At 40.3% G+C, this 21,602-nt stretch overlaps 1 protein-coding gene and 1 long non-coding RNA gene across 6 annotated transcripts in view; both read left to right on the plus strand.

The window, feature by feature from the left end:
• The window catches only part of arhgef4 (Rho guanine nucleotide exchange factor (GEF) 4), an 80,154-nt gene that overhangs the window by 36,786 nt on the left and 21,766 nt on the right, over positions 1–21,602 (plus strand). For 3 of the 5 annotated variants that reach the window (XM_082173327.1, XM_082173329.1, XM_082173328.1), the window contains 4 exons: positions 1,787–7,504; positions 8,799–9,122; positions 9,475–9,604; positions 10,823–10,876. In XM_082173327.1, coding sequence (XP_082029453.1) covers positions 1,787–7,504; positions 8,799–9,122; positions 9,475–9,604; positions 10,823–10,876 — 6,226 coding nt within the window. Of the gene's footprint in view, positions 1–1,786; positions 7,505–8,798; positions 9,123–9,474; positions 9,605–10,822; positions 10,877–13,103; positions 14,031–21,602 lie in introns of those variants that run through there. The other 2 variants (XM_082173330.1, XM_082173331.1) reach the window with 2 other exon arrangements.
• Positions 7,511–8,569, plus strand: LOC309501304. Its single transcript, XR_014206861.1, has 2 exons — positions 7,511–8,121; positions 8,178–8,569. It is a non-coding gene; the product is annotated as an uncharacterized lncRNA (long non-coding RNA).

Raw genomic sequence — 21,602 nt, forward strand, 5'->3', positions numbered from 1 at the left:
ATGTTTTCATGTTGTGGGTCAAGTGTGGCTTTAAGGGTCAGTAGCAGTCCTGTGTGCAGGATCACATGTGCTTTTTCTGGCTCTGTCTTTCTATTTTTACCTCATACACCTACTGTATATACTGTATATTCACACTTGAATGCAAAACCAATCCCCCCATTCTCCTGCCTAGCCCACGGTGTAGCGTTAAGATGTTAAGCCATTTAGGGAATTCAACTGTAATCAATTTGGCAAAACAAGCTCTGGTTACTGAATGGGGTCAGGTGACGTTGTGCTGTTGGCTGAGGTCATTCCACCTACCAATAAGAGCAGGATTTACTTCTGACTTATGCTGTACTACTAGCTAGCAAACAAGTGTTAGCCTATATGTTTAGTTAATAGGATATTGAACATTGGGGAGTTCAAGTTTTAGTATCATGCATGAAGTAAAGAAAGAAAGAAAAGGAAAAAATTAAATATAAAAATATGTAAAAATTTAAATGACAAAAATAATATAAATATTTTAGCATAGAAATATTTACATTTATTTGCATAAATATATTTTCATTTGCATATGTATAAGTTAAACAGTGCATGGGTTACCATATATTCCTGTACTTTGAATATTATCCAAACATAGTATTCAAGCTTTGTTTTACCTTGAAAAAGGCTGTGCAGAAGTGTTTGGCACTCTCCTCTTTGATACCTGCTGTTAAAGCCATTCTTCTTAGTGTCCTTCCTCATTTAACATGAAGGGTTTGGAGTGGCTTGACCTGTTGGGATTAGCTGGAGATGTGCTGTGCCTAATGACCCCTCGGTTCTTAAGTACAAGCAGGATATGATGGAGGCTTTCATCTCTTCTCTCTCCCTCTCAGAACCTGATGTTTGTAGGTTACTTAAAACATCAGAACCATTAGCGGGCCTAGCTTAGCCTGGTGTCTTCTTTTGCAATCTTTTGAACTCACTAGATTAGAGACATGGTTAATGGAAGACAGACCAGTGGGTTATGGGTCCGATAAGAAGGGATTGTTTGTATGGTTTCTCTAAGCTGGATGACGGCACAAATATCTGCGCTTGTGGAAGGTCCCGTCCCTTTCCACAACCTACTGACCATGAGAAGAGCTCAAGGGGTAAAGGTTTTTTCCTAGTAAGCATGGTCCAGTTAGCCCCTACTGATAGACATTTGTAACTACACCATCTGGCTACAAATGCATCTTTCTGCATTGACTGATATAACGTTTGATTTATAGTATATGCAGTCTGTTGTTTTGCTGACATCTACTTTTGATTCGTTTTTCCATCAGTTGTTTAAATTTTTGTTCTCTGTTGTTTGTGCTAATATGATTTTAATGACTCATACAATCTGTTATGCTCTTCCGTGTTATTACATCTGAGTCTGTTCATCATCATGCACAATTTTGTTCATTGGAAATTATCCCTTGAACAAATTAGTTAATGGTTCAAATGCTTCATAAAAGCAGATGCTCTCTAAAGAGCTTTGATTTAACTACATGAAGCAGGGCATGGTTGAGTGACACATTAGTTCCAGGTGTAAGGGGGAAAGAATGTAAGATGTAATTGAATGATTATCATACCTATGTGGTTAACTTCACAAACATATGCTGCTCTTTAGAGTTAAATTGATTGCAGATCAAAAAAAATAAAAATACTCAACAGATTGTTTAACTCTTCTTTTGAATTGCCTCACTGATGTAACTTATAAACTGTTTACTTCAATTAAGTGAGACCAAATCCCCTTTTTGTTAAGAACAGGAAAACAATGCACATATTCTCTTTTTCCTCCTAGGCCCCAGCTCTAGAGGACTCTGGGAGTGAAGCAGGCTGTCTGGAAGATGGGGAGTCTCAGCAGGAGGACCGTGGAGAGCAACATGACCATCAGGAATGGTGTGAGCCGGTTCCTGAAGCAGCACAGGACACAAAAGAGGAGTATTTTGACACAAACTCGTGGCACAGTGACACTTTCTCTGACCCCAATCATGAAACTAAGGACGGCTGCAGGATGTCACTCAGCTATGAGACCGGCTCTTGCTCTGTGGGTCATCTGGATTCACACTCTCCATTAGTCAAACCCTCTCCTTCAGTTAGAGAGATAAATCCCTCTTTAGCAAAAAGCCAACATGCTGTTTTTGACAGTCACAGTTGGACCACTGAGCAATTGCAAACACAGACTGGAAATACGGAGATGATACACATGTGGGTTGATGGCACTGGAATGTCTGATGCTAAAGGTGGTCCAGATTGTGGGGAGGTTATCAGCAATTCTCCAGCGGGACCTGGACTTGATTCTTCTTCAAGTAATGGCCTATCCTATGTAGTAACACCTCTACTGGAATTAGAGGACACTGTAGAACCACAAACACTCTCTGAGCCAAGTGCTAAAGACTCATTATTCACCTTAACAGACAGTGATGGAGCCAAGTCCCAATTTGCTGACACCTTTGATGGAAAATTAAAATTAGAACAAATCAACAAAAATATCATGGACACTCAATCAGGATACAATGAGCCGCACATACAGTTTACAAGTGAGAAAGAGTTACAGCAAAATGATATTGACACTAGTAACACTGAAATTGCATCCGTTGTGAAAAGTACAGATGCTGAACATAATAAATCAAACACTCAACATGATGAGCTGAATGTTGATGACAATGAGATCAGTTTATCTGTCTCACGGCATCTTTCTAAATATGAGTCTGTATTAGTTGAGAAGCCTATTGAACAGAAAGTTGAAGAGTCAACAGGACACAGCCAATCACAGAATTCAATAGAACACAGCAATTCACAGGACTCCACAGAAAAAATCCAATCACAAGCTTCATTAAAATCCAGCCAGTCACAGAATTCAGTAGAACACAGTCAATCACGGGATTCTATGGAATGCAGCCAATCACAGAATTCAGTAGAACACAGGCAATCACTGAACTTAATTGAACACAGTCAGTCACAGGATTCTGTCGAATGCAGTCCATCACAGGAATCTGTAGAATATAGCCAAACACAGGTCTCAGTAGAATACAGCCAATCACAGGACCCAGTAGAATGCTCAGAATCACAGGATTTAATAGAACACAGCCAATCACAGTACTCAGTAGAATGCTCCCAATCACAGAATTCAATAGAACACAGCCAATTACAGGACTCAGTAGAACACAGTCAATCACACACTTCATCAGAACACAGCCAATCACAGGATTCTGTTCAACACAGGAAATCACTGGATTCTGTAGAATGCAGCCAATCACAGGATTCAATAGAACACAGCCAATCACATGACTCAGTAGAACACAGTCACACTTTATCAGAACACAGCCAATCACAGGACTCAGTAGAATACTCCCAATCACAAGATTCAATAGAACACAGCCAATCACAGGATTCAGTAGAACACAGTCTGTCACACACTTCATCAGAACACAGCCAATCACAGGACTCAGTAGAATACTCCCAATCACAAGATTCAATAGAACCCAGCCAATCACAGGATTCAGTAGAACACTGTCTGTCACACACTTCATCAGAACACAGCCAATCACAGGACTCAGTAGAATACTCCCAATCACAAGATTCAATAGAACACAGCCAATCACAGGATTCAGTAGAACACAGTCTGTCACACACTTCATCAGAACACAGCCAATCACATGATTCTGTACAACACAGGAAATCACTGGATTCTGTAGAATGCAGCCAATCACAGGATTCAATAGAACACAGCCAATCACATGCCTCAGTAGAACACAGTCACACTTCATCAGAACACAGCCAATCACATGCCTCAGTAGAACACAGTCACACTTCATCAGAACACAGGCAATCACAGAATTCAGTAGAACACAGCCAATCACAGGATTCTGTACAGCACAGGAAATCACATGATTCAGAACAAAACCAATCCCAGAACTCCATAGAGAACAGCCAATCAAATACTTCACTGGAACACAGCCAACTACAGTCTTCAGTGGAAGACAGACTATCACAGGTTGATTTCATTAAGGCTGGTTTTATTTCAAACACAGTGGCTTATGAAAAGGGACAATTAAAGCAGGACTGCATGGACATTTGCATGGACTGTGAAGTCAGTCAATCATTGAAAACATCTGGAAGGCATTCATCAAAGGACACTGACAAAGAACTTGATTTGAACTTTGAAAAGAATGAAAGTCTAAATTTCAAAAAGCAGGACTTAACTGACACTCCTGTTGTTTCGGAGGAGTGTTTTGCAGCTGAGAGAGCTTTCTCAAATGTGCCTAATGCAACTTCTGCTGAAACGATCAATGACTGGACATCAGAACAGTTAGCTCTGCAGGCCAGAACTCATTGCGTTCATCAAAATTGCCCAGTATTACAAATGCACAGTGAAAAAGAAGATTACTCAGTTAGTAGATATCACATGGACAGTTATTGTTTGCAGGACAGTGGGCAAACATATTTGGAGGACCATGAGCCTGAGTCAGATTTTTACAAAACCCATCAGTGCCCTAATAGTAGAATTAATTTTATCAAACAGGGTGAATTCACTGAAACACAAGTTTGTGTTAACGCTGAAAGTTTTGATAATAAAGATGGTGACATTTTACAACGAACACAGAAGGATAGCAACATGCATCACAATATTAAAGGGTACCAGAAAGAATGTACAATAGTTCCCTCAACAGAACAGTCAGTAATTTACTCTGACAGTTTGGGATGCATAGAATACACTAGGCCCAAGTCATTGAGTGTTGCACGTCCTGACATGAAGACAGCTGAATCCGATGGGTGTCCAGTAGATAGTCCTGTCGAATCTTTGGCTAGTCTGTTTGAGATTTCGTCTGAAAAATCTCCAGTGTGCCCTACAGATGTTTGCTGTGACCTCAGTGATGGCCTTCAAATGAACTGTAAACAATTAGCGCATTGCGTTACAGAATATACAGAGACCTCCAAACAATTTCACCAACCCAACACCCTATCTGACAAACAAACAAGGCAAAATGAGTCAGTTAAAACAATTGAGTCAGATGTTGATATTTTGTCTAGTGCATGTTCTGATCCTTTCACTCCTTTTGATTATTCTCAGCTGAACAGTAGAAACCATGAAGACAGCTCAGACACAAATAATAACATTAAAGCCATAACTTTAGCAGATTGTGCCTCAAGTGTACAAATGTCTTTGCCTAGTTCTTTGCAAAAATACAGCAGATCTACTAATAATGCTGGATGTTTAGTCTCAAAGGGCGGTGATTGCAAAGATAGTGAATCTTTTAGTGCCCCTGCTGGTTGGGCTACCTCCTTCAAAGCACCGGAAATGAATATTGTAATGTACAGCAAAGGTAATGTTCAGAAACCATCAGACTTCAATGCATGTGGCAGCCACAAAGATGTTACACAAAAGCAGCTCTGTGATTTCCATAATGGGAAGGAGTGCCAGCTGCACTCGTCCTCAGTGGAGGGAGAGCAGACAGCGGGAGGATTTCAGTTCAAGGGCACATGCGGCATCAGTCAGAGCAGTACTGGAGTGTTGCAAATCTTGAGTCCCCCAAACACAGATGACCATTACAGCACACATGGTGAGGTTAATTCAGACTCTACAAATTGTGAATTTTCACATATTGTCCATTTGCTTGCACACAAACACCCAGAGCTTGCCCAAGAGGAAAGCAAATTACCACTGAGTGGCTCTCTCAAGGTCGATGATACTTATGCATTAGAAAACATGGAGAGAAGACTTGAAACATTCACAACAAACTCTCCTGAAATCACTGATTCCTTATGTGAAAAGTCTGATCCTCTTTTTAAGCAATCTTTGCAACTGCACAACTCTAAGATCGAAGGCGCATTTGTTACATGTTGTCGAATTTTACCCATCACTAATTTAGAAGCTATTTTGGAGTCAGACCGTTCACTGGAGAGCTCATTTGTGTTGGAGAATGGACTGGAGGAGGAACAGAAAGGAAGTCCATTATCAGAAGGTGTATTGAATGAGAAATGGAGCTCTTTTGATGACGTTACAAACCGCCCACATGACAACATTTCTGCCATGCGTACAAAAGCCAATGGAGCCGTTGTCATGAATGAACCAGATGCTGGAGAAACAATGAGCTCTTTATCAAATGAGTTTGATAGCAGTGATGGCCATAGTGTTTCCAGTTCTGTGTCACAAGACCTTGACTTCAGTACTAATAGCGAGGAGACGGAGGACAGCACTCAGTCATCATCTAGTCTTCGTGGTTCTGCGAGAAATAAGAGAACCCAATCAGGGAAGGGCTCTATGTTTTCTGTTTTTTCTCGAATGCCCTCATTCCGCAAGACCAAACGAGAACACAAAGGTAGTAACAAGGTTGATCCGGAAGTTAAGGACTCCAATGTGGATGGAGATGAACGGGACGAAGTAAAGTACAGTAGGTCTCTCACACGTAACAATTCCCAAACTTCGCTGTACAAGACCCATATTTCACAAAGTACAGATCATCTCACAGACATTACAAAGCTTTCTGACCACTCCAATGACGACATTTTTGAAAAGGCTTTTGCTTTTAATTTGCTGAATAGAGAGAAATATACACAATCCCAAAATTTTTATCAGCTGCAACAGCACAAAGATGGAGATGCACAGACTTTTAGAGCTTCCCCAACGACAGAGGGATTGCAACAAAAAAGAAGCAAGAGTACCGATAACTTAAACTTACGCCTGAAGCTCGCAATGGCTCACAAGTCTCTGTCTAGCCTCTTTGAGTCCAGATGTCCTGAGAGGGACAACCAGGAACAGATCGTGCAGTCTGAGAATGAGGAGGTGAAAACCAAGCAGTCCTGGAGGAAGATGAAACAATTTAAGGAAGCAGAACTTTACAAAAGAACTCTATCGCTTCCTGGGACGGTCTGTGACAAGTCCACACATCAGAGCCCTATTGATAGTGCCTTCTGTGCTCCTCAGAACAGGTCCAGACTTAACAGCTCACCAGTTTCCCAAAAGAGTTTAAGGAACACATGCCATTTTGACCCACAGAGTTTGGAAACTGCACCTCAGGAACAGTCTGAAGACAGTACATGTCTGGAAGGAGGTGAGCTGCCTTATGCCACTTCCTCAGATTCTGATCAGGCCTCAGTAGATGGCTGTGAGTCCAATGTAGAGGATAGGTCGCAGTCACCTGTAAACCCCACTGTTCTTGCACTCGCAACCCAGATGTCACCTATCTGGACCAGGTCTCTCAGCTGTTTCGAGAACACTGATAGTCCGACAAGGCCCATGAGCCCCAAACCTCACAGTCCTGTTCTGGGCTGGACACACCGGAGGAGCTTCCGTTACCCCTCGAGATCTGTTGCGTCCTCTCTCTGCTCGCTCGGTCAGGGAGTGAGCACTGATGGTCTCTCCGATCCACCTCAGAGACCGACATCTCTGAAACCAAGGACAGCGCAACTCACTACAACCCAGTCTTTTGATTCTGAATACTTACTAGAGGACAGCAGTTCAGACAGCCATTCTCAGAATAGCCTGAATTCAGCATCCCTGATAAACAAACCAGAGGTAAGTCAAAGTAAATTATGAAGTTAATGATGTTAGAACAGCTTAATGTGTCCTTTGAAAATTTTTAGGCAGGAGTGCTATATGATTTTCTTACTTTCTGTATTTTGCTATTTGTATATGGTAATCCTACTCAAGTTTGAGTTTTCCCAAGACTCTTCTTCACACATGAAAGCAAATGTGGATTGTTATGGTGCATTTTTCAAAATGCATTCCTGCTTTCTGTTATTGAGCTGGCCAGCCAGGAAATTACAAGGGTTGTTATATGTTTAAGTCACAATACTAAAGAGCTTTCTATGAAATGTGTGCACATCTCAAATATACTGCCATCTAGTGGCTTACAAGGAATCAAGGATGATCACATTGCTTGTATGCTGCATCTATGGCACAATAATGTACTGCACCCTTTCAATAAGTGTAGCCTACACTGCAAAATTATAAATGAGATTGACATTTGTTCCCCATTTTTTTCCTTTTTTTTCTCCTTGAAGTAACACTTTTTAAGAATTGTTTTTAATAGGTTGTATCTTGAATATAACAGTATTTTGTCTAATGCATTGTACATTTTTTTCACTTTTATTGAACTTTTTTATACACAACAGTTTCAAAGTTTGGGGTTTGTATGATTTTTTTTTTATAATTTTTTTTTCAACAAATGTTATTGTACAGACAAGAGTTTACACTTTTGAATGTTTTTGAAAGGAGTAATAATTTGCAATATTAATAAAATTTTAAATAACTGTTTTCTATTTGACTATATTTTAAAATGTAATTTATTCCTGTGATGCAAAGCTGAATTTTCAGCATTATTATTCCAGTCTTCAGTGTCACATGATCCTTCAGAAATCAGTCTAATATGATGATTTGCTGCTCAAATTTTTTTTATTATATCAATGTTGAAAACAGTTGTTTTTCTTAATTTGTTTTGTGGAATCTGTGAGACATTTGATAAGGATTCTTTTGGGGGAAAAAACAGCATTTATTTGAAATAGAAATCTTTTTTAACATATGTCTTTACTTCATTTTGATCATTTTTGCGCATCCTTGCCTCTAAGTACTAATTTTTTTTTTTTTTTATAATTAAAAAAATAATAATCTTACTGACCCCAAACTTTCGAATGATAGTATAAAATTCTTGTTAAGAATAGTAACAATTTGATGCAGTGTAAATATCTTGCTTTATGTATACATTTAACTTCTTAACATTACCAAAAGTCAACATTTGACAAACTTCATCTCTCAGTGGACATCCATCAAAAGACACATGTACAATAACCACCTAAATTTGCACTCAAAGCATGTACAGCGGAGTGCTGATCCAGCCATCCAGTCAGCAGAGAGAAGACAACAAGGAAATGCATGTGTGCTTCGGGTGAAGTCCAGAGAGCAGGGTACCGCTGCACCCAGACCCATCTCAGACCTCTACGGTTGGACCATGTCTCTTCAGGGCATCAGAGAGGTGGCGCTTGACCTGGAAAGGAAGAACAATTCGACCGTAGCACATCTACGCTCATGCTCATTAGAAACGTTGACTGACGTGGAGAACACCCATAAAAAGAAGCTTAGCATGCAGCGAAGTTTGCGCCACCTTAGCACGCCAAGATCTGAGAAGCACAAGAAAGTAAGGAAATCTTCGAAAATGGAGAACCACCGAGCCATTAGCATCTCCCGCTGCACCTCTTCTTCTCCTGTTCTGCTTTCTTCCTGTATTGTACACCTGGAAACATTCCCTTGTAGTTTCTTTAGGATTTCTGACTTGTCTTCCGTTTCTTGTGTTTTGCCTGAATACACAAAAATCAATGTTTGTCAGATGAGCTCAGAGTAATTTGAGTCATAAAAAAAAAAGACAAAACAGTTTTTTTTTTTATCATGGGCATGTGTTATTATTATTATTATTATTACATTAAAACTTTTATTAATAATTGTGAGTTTTTTTTTCTTTCATAATGGGTTTGTTTCTGTCTCATCCATAGTTGCGCGCTAGACTTTCTCTCACTTCTCCGGAGCAATTCCCCTCTGTTCCCCTCAAAGACCACTTCTTCTCCCAGAGCACACCCGTTGGACTAGACTTTTTGGGCTGGCCTCATTATGCATTTATTTCAGGTAAGGAAAATTGACATTTAAACCTGCTATACATTGCACCACAACCTTTTATTATGAGACACAGTATATTGACTTCTTAAATCTTTCCTTCCAAGTCTGAGTGTACTTTAGTTTCCTCCAGGGGGCAATGGTTTCCTTCATTCTGCAACCTTTGATAACCCTCTGTGAGATATTTATAGTTTTGTTTGTGACAATCGGAGCCCAGAGACTCACAGATGTCTGTGATGTAAATTTATTGTCTTTCATCATCAAACATGGCCCAGTTGGATTGAGATACCTGGACATAAACCTGTGGAGGTCTTCGCTCCTCTGCAGCCGCAAACAAACAATACATCTGTGAAGAGTGATGAATTCCACCTACAATGTGCAATTTCTTAAAGAGAAGCTTTATTCAGTCGTGTGTGCACGTATCAGGAGCACAGAGGCTATCTTTGTGCGGTAATGCACGGAGCGTGGAGCTCAGAGGCCTTCAGTGCTGATCCTCTCCCTTTCTGCCAAACAATCCTGCTGATTATTTCTCACCCACTCACTGGCGCCAGGCCTTCTCTCACTCACTCTCTCACTCTCTCTTTCTCTCTCACTCTCTGAGCATAGAGGTAGACCTGGCGTGGGCTTATAACCCCCACCCTTACAGACACTCACAAATGCACACTTTTAAAAGGAGACTTGGATTTAGGAAATCGAGTTGAGAGTTGAAGTGTAGCCTTTGATTGTAAGCTACTATTAAATAGATTTTGGCTGACCTTGAGTTGGCTGTGTTGTTTGCTTGCTTTTGCAAGCATTATGTTTCCATGATCAACATAAAACCCTGACTAAATCTGAGCCAGTTATACATTTAAGTGTGCATTTTGCTCTGGATCTCTGATCTGAACTGAGACTTCTCGATCTTTTTTACTCTTGTTTTGTTTTATTTATGTAAAATACGCCTCCCACTATTGATGTCTTATTGCCATGACATGCTCTGTGTGTTTTGCAAGGCCTCTGTAAATGCCTTGCCTCATGTAATATGGATTCCTATGAGGAGAAAGACACAATAACCTCATTTTGCCCCTTGCCGACATCATGCCCACTCTACAACCTTTCTGTACACTGCATGACAAGCCAATGCAGCATTCCTATTGCGGTTATGCAAATGTAGAACTTGAGTCTTAGTTTGTGTTTTGAGTTCAGGAGCACTTCATGAGAGAAACTAACACCGATACATGCTGCTCTCCACAGAATCGAATCTCAGCACACCAGCACAAGAGGCACATGGACAAGTTGCTCCTCTAGGTGAGTTTACTCCTTCTGAAACACAATATGAGCCTGTACTTTCAAACAATGCCTGCGTGAAATTATTGAAGGGACATTCAAACCTGTTTGTTCGACCTATTTGCATTTATAACTGTTGTTTTTTTTTTAACACATTTTCTTGTGCATTTTTAGGAATACTAATATGACCATTTGTAGTTTGTTGGCTAATAGTCCAATTGGATTTTTAAGTGTGTGTGATGTAAACCAGGGGATGTATATATACTTGGCTCAGTTACTTTTTATTTATAATATTTATGATATTTATTTATTTACTTTAAAGGCCTATTATTCAAAATTCACTTTTACATGGTGTTTGAACATAAATGTGTGTCGGCAGTGTATGTACACAACCACCCTATAATGTTAAAAATCCACCCACTCCTCTTTTTTTAATCCCCATAAATCAGAACAAGCCGTTTGCAGATAGTAGCTTTTGTGACGTCACATATGCTTAGGCCCCGCCCACGACTGCTGACGGACTCTTCCTTATTAGCATAGACCCTGCCCTCTTTGAGCTGTACACAGTCCGCCATGTTTATCTCCTCGCCAGAGCATTTAACAGCAGTTTAATAACAGCTCATTAAAGTTACTAAAGTTATTTTCTGTTAGTAATTTTCTGTTTTTCTTTTGTTGTTTGATTCATATTAACAGCATGTATAGCAGTAGGTACTGTATATTACGCTGGTTTCAATTTAATACACAGATCTAATATACACATGCGATTTCTTTACTTGCTGTTCACGTTCACAGACATAACCAACTGTGTTTATGTGAACTTTGTGTGTTTTTGACAAAGCCTTGTGTGTATTTGACAGTTTAAGCGCAATAAGACGTGGAAGAGAAATTTGTTTAATACTCATGGTCACGAGACGCGCCGTCTGATACCCAGCTTTCTGTGTGTGTGCTTTGAGTGTGTGCGCTCTGAAAACCATATATCAGAAGTATAGACTGATATGGCTTTAAAACGCATGCAGATGATAAACTTTCATGATGATGAAGAACTGCAATGTCACGTGAGCGTGAGCGGGATAGATATGATAATCAAAACCAAACAGATGTTTTGTTAGTTTGAGTATCTGTAGCCGTACAGGCTCCGCCCTCTTCTGGAAAACGGGATGGGGAGCAGCAGCTCATCTGCATTTAAAGATACATGCACGAAAGCAGCTTGTTTTTCCTTTCACTCAAAAATGGGCATTTACAACATAGTACAATAATTGATCTGTGCGGAATTTTGAGCTGAAACTTCAGACACATTCTGGGGACAGAATGTAATAATAACCATCATCATATTATTATTATTATTTATTTTTTACACTGTTTTTCTGAACTTTTGAACTTTTCCACGGGTCCCCAGACACTAGTTGGAAAACCCCTGATCTTAACCAGTGGCAGATCAGATCTGTCATATACAGGAATGTGAGGAATAGTGGTGCAACGGATCATCATTGATCCGTGATCCGTTCGGATCAATATCTTCGGTTCGGCACTCACGTGATCCGCGGATTGATTTATGAAAAAAAAAGTTGTGCGCATGTTCAGTCCACACACAGCGTGGTCATGGCGAGCGTTATGAACCGTAGAGAGCGTGACGCCTCATTCGCGCCGCAAAACCTCCAGACGTGCGTAACGCGTCTTTACATTGACTTCACATTGAAATCACTCGCGCCAGACGCTCTATTCACGTTTGGTGTGAACGCAGCATGGGTGACGGCGAGAGAGAAAGAGTGCCTGCGAGTGCGAGCGAGCAAGGTAATACGTTGTCAAATATGTTTAAACTTAAATGAACTACATATACAAGTAGTTATATGTCTCTTTGTATTAATTTGTCCTGTTATTGACATAGGCCTAATGCGCGTCATTGACAAAATGCGCAACCAGATGTTCGAATAATTCGAATATGTGTTTTTTAGAGGGAATATTCGAACGTCATTTTTTAGCAATTTTGACAGCCCTATATGACAGTGGAAACACATAAAGCATTGGTCCATGTTTAAAGGAAGGAGATGCCTTTTTATGTTGCATTTTAAGTTGTTTTTCATTAATTATGTTAAAAAGAAGATATTATGCCTTGTGCACTTTTTTTTTTTTTGCTGATCCGAAAAATGATCCGATCCGTGACTCCGATCCGAGAAACGATCCGAACCGTGAGTTTTTTGATCCGTTGCACCCCTAGTGAGGAATGTTCCCCTGAGTTTTATCTTTGTTCTGCCTCCAGCTCCCATGTTATGTAAAGTATAGTCCAGCTGCAAAGTTTCACCCAGGTCAAGATTCTTAACTTTGAGTCTAATGAGAATGGCCTCACACAAACCACATTCCTTTCTATTCATAGTTTCCAGAGATTCTGAGCATTTCTGTGGAAATCACGTCTTTTTGTATCAGATCAGCGTGCTGCGCAAGCACTCTTTGTTTGTGATAAATTGCATACATTTTTGGGCTTGTCATTTATGTGCGGACTCAGCTAATTATGGGTTAAATTCTTAGAAGGTGTTTGCAACTCTCGACATCGCTAGTGCTCTCTCCAGGCGCTGTCTTTTGGTTTACTAACAGCTTGGCTTTAACAGTGGAGGGGGGCTCAAGGGGGGATTGCAGGGGAGGAGGAAGGCGGTTCTTTTCAATGCCAGAGCAGGCGTTTCGCATTGAGTCATGCATGTCGTATGAGTCCTCCTCCCCTTAGACGATCCCCGGTGATGCCAGCCTGTGACTGTATGCGTGTGCGCTCGCGAGAGAGAGAAGACTGATTGTGTGCCTGGGCGTCTGTGTTGAGCCGTGAGCTCTTTGAGACTGTGCATCCAAGAGTGAAAGTAAAAGAGCAGGAGAGCGAGTGAGGAATGACAGAGGAGGGCTGAAGCTACGCCACATACACGAGGCTCTGAGACTCGATTTTGGACCCGACACCTGCCCGAAGCGACGCCACCCTTCTTCCTCTCGCTGTGCTTTCACATGCGCACCCAGCACAGTGCCGGTGAGGTGGGCGTCCCGCTGGCAGGAGGTGGCTGCAGTGGTGGCAGCTCAGAGCAGTCACCTGGCTCTGACTCAGGCTTTAGCCCCGCTCTGGGACTGGCCGGAGGGGTTAGAGCAGTGCGAGGGGTCATGTCACATTACTGGAGTCTGGAGAGCCTTCACTCCACCAACGGTAAGACTCGCTCACATTTGGACCTCCAATGTCATAAGTAGTGTGTGTTTTGCTGGACGTTTTGAGCTTGACGTCAATTGACACTCATGCAGCGAGTGACATTCTGCCTCGGTGAGGTTTTTGTAACGGCTCTTGTTCATTGTATTGCAGTCTTTCGGTCAATGTAATGACATTGTCTGAAGCCCTTGATGGGTGAAAGGAGGTAGCTGAAAGAGCCACTGTCTCTATGCAAATGTAAACACATGGCGTAGCTGCTGCTCCTGCATTTAGCTTGTCAAAGCAACAGGAGTCTGCTTGCATGTTACATGTATTGAAGAAACATGAGTTATAGAAATCGAGCTAGATTTGCTGGTGGCCATGTGGGAATCGAGATTAAAGATGATGCCTTACTGTTGAATGAAGATGTGCCACTCTCTTTTCGGCTGCATCCTGCTTAGGTTATTGCATTACTGTCACGGATGTCATCTATTGATCTATGTTCCTGCTGGCTCGTAATTGGTTAAGTGGTAATGTTGTGGAAGGCTCTGTCAAGTGAGCCAATGTGTATTCTAGATATAGATGGATTGCTTATGACTGAAGCGACGGCGTTACCTGCATTCAGCAGTTGCACATATTCCCTTGCAGGATATTAATGTGCAAAATTAGCATGCTTTGAGCTTTTCCACACCTTAATGTGGTAGTATCATGTCACATCAGCGTTCATGTAAAAATATGTGAAAAAGCATAGGCAAGTGAAAACATAGGCTGTGTTAAAAATATTTGAGGGGAAACCAACACTGCCCCTTTTGCGTCAGTGAACAGAGCTGATATGTTGATCAACGAAAATTCTTCAGGTTTCCTTTCTAAGAATAGAGCAACTCTCTCTTTCTGTGCTGGCATTACCCTATACTTCCTTGCGCCAGTGGCCGTATAGTAAGACAAATTATGTGAAATGAGAAGAGATGCCAGTTTGAGCAGTATTTTGGTCTCATTATGTTCTCTCAGGGTTGGCATGGTGACAGACAAGCCAATGACCGTCAGCCTAGGTAGCACCGATGTCTCAAACAGCCACCGCTACCCACGTCAGCTGCAATTTGGATGTTTTTCTCATTTTCTGCTTTGTCCTAAGAGAGATGGGATGTGACTTTTCCTGTGATGGAGGGAAATAAATGGTGCACTGTGAGCCGGGGGCAATAGCTACAGACATTTCAAACAGCGCTGTCACCTCGTCACGGTTCGCTGACCTCATTTCAGCACTCATACTGTCCGTAGCTGATCGCAGAACAGTTGGAGGAAGAAAAAACTGGAGCGACACGTGAGAAACGCTCTGAACTGAAACTTTCTTAAGTTTGAACATTAGAAATGGTTAATGAGAGTTTGTTTACAAACAAATCCTAATTTCATGGCATCCCTAGACTGACAGAAATGGTTTGGGTTCAACCCAGACTAGACCCGTAGCAATCAAATATTCTACACTGAAATATTCACTGAACTAAGAGACTATATGCCCTAGTGTTGGGCATCAATAACTGGTTTTTAGTGTAATTACTGACTGGGAGGTCACAATATGTACTCTAATACCTGGAGAATATATGATGTCATGACAGCACCATGTCTATTTTGCACTTTTAATAGCTCTCCAAAAAAAAATCTACCAGTAAACATCTACAATAATGTAAAATATTTGCAATTGAAATGCATGTGAAAACAAATATGGAATGCCTGTCAATAGAGTTATGATAATTACCAGAAGGGTCTAACATAGTTATGTTAGCCACTCAAACTTGACCCACTGGTTTGTAAGTTTTTTTTGTAATGTGTAGTTAAAAAAAGTGTAATTAAATTGTTACCAAAATAGTTTGTTATAATATAGTGACCTCAAAAGGTATTTAGACATTTTAAAAGTAAATGAATATCAATGCATGATAGAATAAAATCCAATTGGCATTTATTTTGAAGCTGGACAACAAAAACACTATTTTCAAACAAAATATTTGAGAATAAAAGAACTATGTTTGTTTAATAGTTTGTATCTCATGCAATGACATTCATTCATTTGTAAGTGCATCGAAAAATCCTAAAATAAGGTGTCATGGTTTCGACAAAAATATTAAAGGGATAGTTCACTTTGAAATAAATTTTTGGTATGTTTTAGCTTACCTCAAGGGCATCCAAGATGTAGGTGTCTTTTTTTCCGCAGTAGTTTCAATTTTGATATTTTTAGCCGTTCTTGTCAAACCGTTCTTGTCTGTCAGTCATATAATGCAGGTCTATGGTCACTGTCTTAAAGAGCATGCACAGAGTCCAGATTAAAACAATTCCCCGTCGTCCAAATTAAACAATTCCCCATCGTAAGTACACATTGATGGCCTAAGACACGAAACGAGCGGTTTGTGTGAGAAAACGAACAGTATTTATATCGTTTTTACCTCTTATACACATCCATGTCCAAGTGATCTGATCTGACGTGTACGCAGACTGGTGCATAGATATATACACTAGATGTCGCCTTGTCTACGGCAGTTCATTGGAACGAATGTCTTTAAGGCGACATCTAGTGTATATATCTATGCACCAGTCTGTGTACATGTCAGATCAGATCACTTGGACATGGCTGTGTTTTAATTTGGACTCTGTGCATGCTCTTTGAAGTGGTGACCATAGACCTGCATTACTGTATATGACTGACAGACAAGAACGGTTTGACCTAAAAATATCAAAATTGAAACTACTGCGGAAAAAAAGACACCTACATCTTGGATGCCCTTGAAGTAAGCTAAAACATACCAAAAATTAATTTCAAAGTGAACTATCCCTTTAAGCAGCACAACTGTTTTCAACATTGATAATAATAGCGGGGCTGCCAAGTCTCACGCATTCAGCATCGGAATCAAGTCACAAGAATTGAATTGTGAAATTTGTGTCAAGCAATAATAAAAACAGTAGCCTACCAGTCATTGTACAATGTAAACATTATAACATGTTGTCACTAAGCTTAATACATTTCTGTTTAGTTACCAAATGTTTTGACAATCACAATACACTTATTGTGATGCAAGTTTTTTTTCTTTTCTTCATTTTCTTGTTTCCCCTCTATCATGTCAATGCATGCACCATGACACATTTGACTCCATGAAGGGCTTATCATGTACTTTCCTGCGTTTATATGTGTAAAGGACGCCTGAAAGTGCAGATGCGCTATAGAACGGGCAGCGTGTGGTGGAAACAGTCTCACAGGATGTGTCACCCACCACCCAAAAACATATTATGCTTCTGCAAAGCCTCTTCTCTTCTGCTTTCACTATTTGTGTGAAATGCACAAGCACTTCTCACTTGTCTCAGAGCCAGAAATAGAAAGTCTCAGTTCTTCTCAAAAGCACTTTCATTAAAGTCTTGAGTTTCCATGCTGGAAGAGGAGCAGATGTGTGTCCGTATTTTCCCTGGGGGGTGTTTTGTCTTGATTGCAGAATCTTGTGACCGCCCAGTGTGAGCCAGGTCAAGTGATAGAGAGAGAGTTTGAAGTGTCTAAATGAACGCTTGTTGCTTAATTTTCATAAATGATTATTCCTCACCAAGAAACTGAATGACATGCCATTTAATGGTTAATTCAGCCAAATGTACAGTATTACACTAAGCTACGCCTTTGCTTTTCATAATCCAACAATTGCTCTGCTAATCTGGTTAACACGTCGACGGAACGGGGGGTTTGCAGCCCCTCAGGCACTATTACAACTGACGGCAATAAAACAAACAGTGTTTCATTTACACCTTTTTACATAAACCACAATTGTACTGCTCTGCTGTATGATAGCCTGCTTCAGGCATACAATATTCTTTCCCCACGTACCTCAGTGTCATATTCTGGTTTCTGCTATGCAAAAAATATGTGAAGAGATGGGTGGTGTTTGACAAGACCTGTTGTGAGTGTTAATTCTCTAGATATTCAAATGAGGGCCACATCTCTACAGGTTTTTTACCATTTACATTAACTTAGATTTTAAGGTTCTTTGATGGTTCTTTTTCAGCATAATAGGGCCCTATCTTACACCCAGCGCAATGCAGCGCCAGGCGCGACGCAAGTGTTTTTTGCTAGTTTCAGTCCGACGCAGTTATAATTTTCACGTCCTGCGCCACGTTGTTTAAATAGCAAATGCATTTGCGCCCATTTGTGCGCCCATGGGTGTGCTGGTCTGAAAACGAGGTGTGTTCTGGCGCATTGTTGGAGCGTTACTATCTTGAGGCAACAGATATAGACTGCGCCATTGACCAAACCTGGTCTAAAGTCAGTGGCACAATATATATTTTTTGTTATTTAAAGAGTGCGTTAGTAATGTGCGCCTATAGGCGGGTCCACAACGTGCGTACACTCTGCTTATATAAACACACAGGGACGCACAGCAGCACACAAACATGCCAAATATTAAAATCAAAAGGATTACAATGTAAAAGATTATTATTGTGCACATAAAGATATGGTGGAATCCGGCTTGTCCAGTAGATGGTCTGCTTGCGCACTTTAACCTTGCGCACGAGCAGTTCCGTTTGCACTCTGGAGACGGCTTCGGTCTTTCCACTATCAAATTCCGTCATGTAAATAGCGAATCCGCCATGGCGCGAGCGCAACTGGCATTTAAAGGGACGAGACTCTGATTGGTTTAATGCACGTAAATCCCAAAACACACCCATTACTCATTAAGAGAATAGGGACAACCCTTTTAGACCATGCTAAACTAGCAAAAGTGGATTCGGACACGCCCTAAGTGAACTTGCGCCCTGCGCTTTAGACCATGCGCTTAGATCGTTAAAATAGGGCCCATAGAATAATTTTACAGTTCTTTAGTTGGTTGTATGGTGTACATTATGGATTTTAATGGTTTTCTAAAAATAAAATGTGGAAAACTGTATTTTTGGGGAACATTGTGGAATATAAAAGAGTTCTCCTATGGCATCAGGCTGCAGTATATATCAGCTTTGTGTCACTGTTACAGTGTTTGTTTGCAGTATCTAATGTGACTCAGTTGCTTCTCTGTTTGAGGTGTTTTGCTCAGTCTGCGGGTGAAATGGCACTGCAGTGTAATCGTACATCCACAGCGACAATAAACTGAGTCCCCCACGGCCACATTGATACCGCAGCACCGACCAGAAGAATTCCCACCATTGTGTGAATGCCTCCGCTTACCTCTCACACAGTTCACACTGTGTTGAACCAGACAGCTAAAATGAAACATTTTGGGCTAGATTCTAACTTCTAATGATATCAAAGCTGTTTTGGAGTAGCATATTCACCCTCAATTTCACTGCGGTTAGGATGACACGTTCCCACCCTAATTCCATTCTTCATAGCCACTGCATAGAGGGAGACATGATCACTGCTGTGAAATCATTGTGACATATTTCCATTTTCTGTGAGTTCATGGGGAGATTACAAACACTCCTCCCACTGTTTGGGTCATTTAATAAACTTTGATCCTGTTTGCAGGGTTAGTAATAATCTGCAGTCTATACAGATTACTGTTCCAGACTTGTGTGGCATTAATATCAGTCTGCCAGCAATCACAAAGTCAAAAGAGGGCAAGTGTTTTGCTGGTTGAGAGTGGGAAAAGACTGCAAGATCACATACAAAAGAAAATGGCAAGGACAAGAATGGAGCCTTGACATGGTGAAGGCCCCACGGTTCCACTGATTATATGGTTTTATGAAGAACGTGTTTAAAAGTTTGTATATTATTTTGGCTAATTTGATAATGTTTTAGTACCCATAAGTTTACAAGTATAACAGTCCATGTGCGTTAGCTTTGATGTCATCTATGTGCTCGTGTAAACACTGACAAAGTTCGCTCTTTGACAAATTTGGTTAAATTTATATTTTCTGTTACCAATACAATTTTATTATATATGTAAACCAATCTTATAAATTTGTAACTAATTAAATCTTGCTCGTTATACATCTAGCCATATATAAACCATGTTCATACTTCTAACAGATACATTTTTATTGTTTTCACAATTAACAGATTTATGCTGATTCTATGGATTTTTTTAAAATATGATTATTTAAATAAATTCAAGTAAATAATTATTAATATATGCCATGTTTAATGTTTGAGATGTCTAGGACTGTCTACGACTAAAGATTTTTCTAGTCGACTAGTAGTCGTTCATTTAAGCAATTAGTCTACTAGACTCATATTAATAAGCCAAATAAATCATAATAATGAGCCTTTAATGAGCCTACATGCATATAATACTCCGCCTAAGCAGCGGCAGAGAGGCACATCCTGTTTGTTTTCTTAGTTTTACAAAGGCACAACATTTACGTGTTATTGTGAGTTTACACAAATAAAATAGGTCATTACAGTTTCAAATGATGTATTATCTGTATGACTAAAAATGAAGAGTATTTTAAGTTGAATTTTTTAAACATATTTTCTGTCGAAGTGAAAGTTTAAATGGGACACATTGTAGAGCTTATCCTTTGATTCCAATGGATCAGAGTTTCCCTCATAATAAGGGCACAAGAATAGTGGAGAATATCATACAAATTAGCAGTTAATCAGGTAGTCAGCCATAAACTTGGTTATTTGAATACTAAACAGTGAGAGGAGAAGACAAAACCAGATGAAGGCTCTTCGCCCTCCATGTTCACCTCAGCCCTCTGTTGACTGTCTGAGCAACACTTTACCCAGAATTCCTCACCCATCACCACTCTGCCTGGAGTCCATCAGCGGTCCCTGCAGCTTATGTGGACGTCAGTAATCTTGCCAAAGACTTTTTCTGCTTAAAGTGAGGAATATCATGCAGCTTTAATTTGTCAGTAAACGACGTGCGCCTGTTTCTATTGAGTATAGTTTATCAGTTCCTCAAGTCTGCTCTCAGACAGGCACCCGTGGGACCGCTCGACTAAGCTGTGCAAGGCACAGGCTGCTCCTTTCTATAGCATGGGTCCTGACCGCTTCTTCCTCTCAGGAAATTAGTTCTGAGCCGCTCTGAGCCTAATTTCAAGCTACCTTGTACTGTTTTTTTATTTTATATAAACCAAATTAAGTGTGAGCATGTGCATTGTGTCTGAAGTAGGTAATATACACTAAAACAGTCAGGGTTGGTAAGATTTTGTAATGTTTGCTATTAATTTGCATTAAATTGATATTTTCTTCCTTATTGTGATGGCTTCTGCAAGAGGGAGGGTAAGTTATTTTGATTCAAGATTCTAAGGGCACATGAAAACTAATGATGTGCACGGATAAATCATTTATAGCAAATAATGCAACATTGCATTAAAAAAAATTGCTAAATATTTTTTTTTCCTGGTGACTAATACTTTTGCGGAAACCATGATGCGTTTCTTTCAGGATTCTTTGATTAATAGAAAGCTCAAAAGAACAACATTTATTTGGAATGAGTGCCATATGTGTCTCGTCCAATCAGTTATATTAAACCGTGTTAAAGATAAACTAAACCGTGATGGTACCAGGCTTTTATTTTGAATGTCAGGTCCACTGCAGACACACATTTGTCAGATGACTTTGGTGTGTAGTGAATGTAATACTCTTTGACTGGATGTGACGTGGAGATTCCTCACAGGGCCGGCTGTCTC

Source organism: Leuciscus leuciscus (assembly GCF_965113295.1).
Source record: "Leuciscus leuciscus genome assembly, chromosome: 6".
NCBI lineage: Eukaryota > Metazoa > Chordata > Actinopteri > Cypriniformes > Leuciscidae > Leuciscus > Leuciscus leuciscus.